Consider the following 5,630-nt stretch of genomic DNA (forward strand, 5'->3'; position numbering starts at 1 on the left):
TTAAGACGAATCATGATAAATGGAAGCCGATTTTCCATTCAGAAACTCACAGTTATTTATGACTACAGAGATATAGTCCACTTTAAATTTGCTCTTGAAGTTGAATTATGATGCAAATTAAGATGATTTTTTTTTCATTTCCACATGAGAAAACCTGCTGGATTTAGCCTGATGAAAGCAGATGGACAGAATGAGCAGCATCATTAAAGGCATCTCATTATTTTGTCAAGAATAACAAAGCACGAAAATACAATGCTGAAAGAATAGGCCAGTGAATAGTCCTCTATGCGGTGTCTGGCATCCATCTGTCAAAACAATGGTCCTTTTAAGGAAGAAAAATAGATTGGAAAAAGAAGAAAGAAAGATTGGAAAAGAAGACTATTGTTTTTAGAATCAACAGTAAACATTGCCTCAATAGTAGTAGTGGCAATGATAGCAGGTACACACATATGCATAAAGGTAATGCACTTTTTTTTATATACGTGAATTCATACAAATCAGGTCCAAAAACCTTTCTGTACCGCGTAAGCCTATGGCAACAAAAGAGAGATCAGGCCGAAAATAATGCTTTAACGTTCCCACATAAAATTGAGAACTTTAAATCGTAAATCAAGGACTATTTAAATCGTAAATCACGTTCCCCATTAAATCATACCAGCAACAGCGGCAGTTGTAATTTTCCCGGTTCGCGACTCTACTTACTTTGAGGTGATATATAAACATGGATTGAAGCCCCACCCCCACACACCCACACCCACCTCGCACACCAATATCCACAATCTCAATTCTTTCTTACGACTTTTTTTTTCAGAAATTTTGGGATTTTGACAGTGCTGAGGCCAGGGAGGCCAGAAGCACTAGGGTATAAATGGGTGAGAACCCTCAGTTGTTCAAGTTAAAAAAAAAATGTTGAACAGAGGAAGGAGGAAAAAAGTGGGAACAGAGGAGGAAGAAAGAAAGAAAGGAAGTGGGAACTGAGGAAAGATGGAAGAAGGAAGTGGGAACAGAGGAAGAAGGAAGTGGGAACAGAGGAAGAGGGAAGTCGGGATAGAGAAGAGAAGGAAGACAGAAGTGGGAACAGAGGAGAGAAGGAAGAGGGAAGTAGGAACAGAGGAGAGAAGGAAGAGAGGAAGTGGGAACACAGGAAAACAGGAAGAAAGAAGTGGGAACTGAGGCGAGAAAGAAAAAGGAAGTTGGAACAAAGGAGTGAAGGAAGAAGGAGGAGGGAACAGAGGAGAAAAGGAAGAAGGAAGTGGGAACAGAGGAGAGAAGGAAGAAAGTGGGAGAGAAGGAAGAAGGAAGTGGGAACAGAGGAGAGAAGGAAGTGGGAACAGCAAAGAGAAGGAAAAAAGTAAGAGGGAACAGAGGAGAGAAGGAAGAAAGTTGGAAACAGAGAAGAGAAGGAAGTGGGAACAGAGCAGAGAAGGAAGTGGGAATAGAAGAAGGAAGGAAGGAAGTGGGTACAGAGGAAAGAAAGAAGGAAGTGGGAATAGAGGAGAGAAGGAGGAGAGGAAGTGGGAACAGAGGACACAATGAAGGAAGGAAGTGGATACAGAGGAGAGAAGGGAGAAGGAAGCGAGAACAGAGTAGAGAAGGAAGAACGTTGGAACAAAGGAGAGAGGGGAGTGGGAACAGAGGGAAGAAGGAAGTGGGAACAAAAGAGAGAAGGAAGGAAGGAAGTGGGTACAGAGGAGAGAAGGAAATGGGAACAGAAGAGAGAAGGAAGGAAGAAAGCGGGAACAGAGGAAAGAAGGAAGTGGGAACAGATGATTGTTTGATTCATTCATTTGAGGTTTTCTGGCATCCTGACATCTAAGGTCATTGACGCCGAGGGAACAAAAGAGAGAAGGAAGAAGGAAGTGGGTACAGAGGAGAAAAGGAAAAAAAGAAGTGGAAACGGAGCAGATAAGGAGGAAAGTTGGAAAAGAGCAGAGAAGGAAGTGGGAACAGAGGGAAGAGGGAAGTGGGTACAGAGGAGAGAAGGAAGAAGTAAGTGGGAACAGAGGAGACCAGGAAGAGAGGAAGGAAGTGTGTATAGAGGAAAGAAGGAAGAAGGAACAGAGTTATGAAGGGAACAGAGGAGAGAAGGAAGAAAGTTGGAACAGAAGAGAGAAGGAAGTGGGAACAGAGGAGATAGGGAAGAAAGTGGGAGCAGAGCAGAGAAGGAAGTGGAAACTGAAGAGAGAAGGAAAGATGGAAGTGGGTACAGAAGAGAGAAGGAAGAAGGAAGTGGGAATAGAGGAAAGCAGGAAGGAAAGAAGTGAGAAAAGGAAGAAGAAAATGAGAATAGAGGAGAGAACGAAAAGAGGAAGTGGGAACAGAGGAGAGAAGGAAGGAAAGAAGTGGGAATAGAGGAGAGCAGGAAGGAAGGAAGTGGGTACAAAAGAGAGTAGGAAGAAGGAAGTGGGTATAGAGGAGAGAAGTAAGTGAAGTGGGGATAGAAGAGAGAAGGAAGAAAGAAGTGGGAATAGAGGAGAGAACGAAGAGAGGAAGTGGGAACAGAGGAGAGAAGGAATGAAATAATTGGGTACAGAGGAGAGCAGGAAGGAAGGAAGTGGGAATAGAGGAGAGAAGGAAGAAGGAAGTGGGAATATAGGAGAGAAGGAAGAAGGAAGTGGGAATAGAGGAGAAAAGGAAGAGGGAATAGAGAAGAGAACGAAGAGAGGAAGTGGGTACAGAGGAGAGAAGGAATGAAGGAAGTGGGTACAGAGGAGAGAAGGAAGAAGTCAGTGGGAATAGAGGAGAGCAAGAAGGAAGGAAGTTGGAATGGAGGAGAGAAGGAAGAAGGAAATGGGAATAGTGAAGAGAAGGAGGAAGGGAGTGGGAATAGATGAGAGAACGAAGAGTGGACGTGGGAACAGAGTAGAGCAAGAAGGAAGAAAGTGGGAATAGAAGGGAGAAGGAAGTGGGAATAGAGGAGAGAAGGACGAAGGAAGTAGGAACAGAGGAGAAAAGGAAGAATGAAGTGGGAACAGAAGAGAGAAGGAAGGAAGGAAGTGGTTACAGAGGAGAGAAGGAAGAAGGAAGTACGAACAGAAGAGAGAAGGAAGAAACGAAGTAGGAACAGAAGATGGTAATGCAAAAAGGTAGGTACAGCTACAGTGCGATAGAACACTGCAAACCCCCATTTATAAAACTTAATGTTCAGTGGTAATACGTGAGGTGAACTTTCCTCTCTTCATTAAAGGGTAACCAAATGTACGTGAGCATAACTGCGTATTCCTGCTTTGGAGGAATCTGTCGGTATAATGAAACCAAAGCTAATTATCTTGATTTATGTATACTGTTTTCAGATAATTACCCGATCAAATTTTAAAACCTTTGATGCCGTATTAGTGATAAGTTACCGCAAACCACAACAAACGTATTCTGAGATACATATTAAAACCAATAACACCCATATAATTATTGCAATTAATTAACATCTCATTAAGATAAGATGATAATTATAAGAGATTAAATTTACTTCTACTTCATCCATCATTGTTTTATTTTTGTTTTTGTTTTAGTGAGTTTGTAGATCGAGTGTTTTTTATTTTTTTTTTATTTTAATGTATTGGAAGTACAATTCCATCAAAAGACATGAAGCTATAATTAACTTGGCATAGAGCTATAATTAACTTGGCATTAAGTATAATGCAAAATATTTGCACCTGTTCAAAGTTAATTGTCTTTGAAAATTCCTCCTCCTTATTCTTGCATGTATTGCAGAAAATATGTTAACAATTTTACCATGAGAACCTGCTACTTCGGGAAAGTCATCTAGAAAACAACTAAAGAAGCTCTTCAAGTTGTTTGAGATTTATTTCATCACCAAAGTTCTTAAGGCATAACTTCAGTCTCAGGTGGTCTTAGGAAGTGATGTGAATGTTCAAATGAACTGAAATTACCGCTAGCGGAGGAATTAATTATTATTATTATTACTATTATTATTATTATTATTATTATTATTATTTTTATTATTATTATCATTATTACTAGCGTATGCCAGGCGTTAAAAATGGCTGTTAAATATTTAGATAGACAAGATATGTACATATACGCACACACACCGATTCAACACTTTCCACCCCCTTCCCCTTTCCTAATTACTTCTCAGGGTATTCCCCCCTCACCAGGGAAATACTATTCCCTTTTCCCCCTTACCCGAGAGGCGGGGGGAGACCGAGTAATCATATGTTTGACAATGTCACTGAGCGTAATAGGAAACTATAAATATAATATACAGTATATACATATATATATATATATATATATATATATATATATATACTGTATATGTATATATACATATATATATACTGTATATATATGTATACATATATATAATATATATATACTGCTCAACATGAAAGGGCATATAAATATATATATATATATATATATATATATATTATATATATATGTATATATATGTATATATATGCATATATATATATATATATATATATATATATATATATATACTGCTCAACATGAAAGGGCCTATATATATATATATATATATATATATATATATATATATATATATATATATATATATATACATGAGAGAGAGAGAGAGAGAGAGGAGAGAGAGAGAGAGAGAGAGAGACTTGCTCTTTATTATATCGGGGAGATTATTATTATTATTATTATTATTATTATTATTATTATTATTATTATTATTTTTATTATCATTATCATTCTATAGTGTGTTTGCTTAGTAAATTTATTTTGCATTAAAAGGATCATGGTTCCCAATCACCCCAACAATTAATTCACATCACCTTATCTTCATTTGCATCTGACGGTTTACATGTGTGTTTGTGCCTGTGTTTACGTCTGTGTGCGATTTGGGTGTCCGATACTGTTGGGGGTAACAAGAGCCTTACCTAGAGGAGCTGAGAGGCGTGACCTTCACATCTGGCACTTTCGGAGTTATCAATCTCCATTTAAACCAGTGAACAAAATACCCCGCCGTGTAATTGTTGTTTCTCTCTGTGGGTTCGAAGGCTCCTTGCTTTGTTGTTGTTGTTGGCGATGTGTGAGAACATATCTTACGAGACTATTTTCATTGTACATTGTTTTCGAGTAATATTTCGACATACGTGTGTTCTTACTGTTTACGTTGGGATTATTTATTTCTTTAATTAAACTTATGACGTCTTGTTTTATTTCATTTAGAGAACACTTTGTACAATATAGTCTAGGATGTTCTTTTTAATGTATTGTATATATATATATATATATATATAGATATATATATATATATATATATATATATATATACATGCATACAATACATTAAAAAAACCATCATAACTATGTTGCACAAAGTGTTCTCCAAATATACATACATATATATCTATCTATCTATATATATATATATATATATATATATATATATATATATATATATATATATATATATACATACATATATATACATATATATATATATATATATATATATATATATATATATATATATATATATAAATATATATATATATATTCATTCATATCATAATTCTTTACAAACTAAGAAAAGCAGATTACTGCAAAACCTAAGACATGGAAAAGGAATATAGCGTAGAGAAGAAACAGAAAAAAGTAAATGATAAACTAAAAATGGGGAAAGCAAAAAA

The 5,630-nt window shown here is 36.4% G+C and overlaps 1 protein-coding gene across 1 annotated transcript in view; it reads left to right on the forward strand.

Annotated features, from left to right (window-relative positions):
* The window catches only part of LOC137659993 (uncharacterized), a 27,875-nt gene extending 26,520 nt beyond the window's left edge, over window positions 1-1,355 (forward strand). Inside the window, exon 2 of the mRNA XM_068394729.1 lies at window positions 918-1,355. Within this exon, the coding sequence (XP_068250830.1) occupies window positions 918-1,355 (438 nt within the window). The remainder of the gene's footprint in view (window positions 1-917) is intronic.
* The last annotated feature ends 4,275 nt before the right edge of the window (window positions 1,356-5,630 follow it).

This window comes from Palaemon carinicauda, chromosome 20 (assembly GCF_036898095.1).
Source record: "Palaemon carinicauda isolate YSFRI2023 chromosome 20, ASM3689809v2, whole genome shotgun sequence".
Classification (NCBI taxonomy): Eukaryota; Metazoa; Arthropoda; class Malacostraca; order Decapoda; family Palaemonidae; genus Palaemon; species Palaemon carinicauda.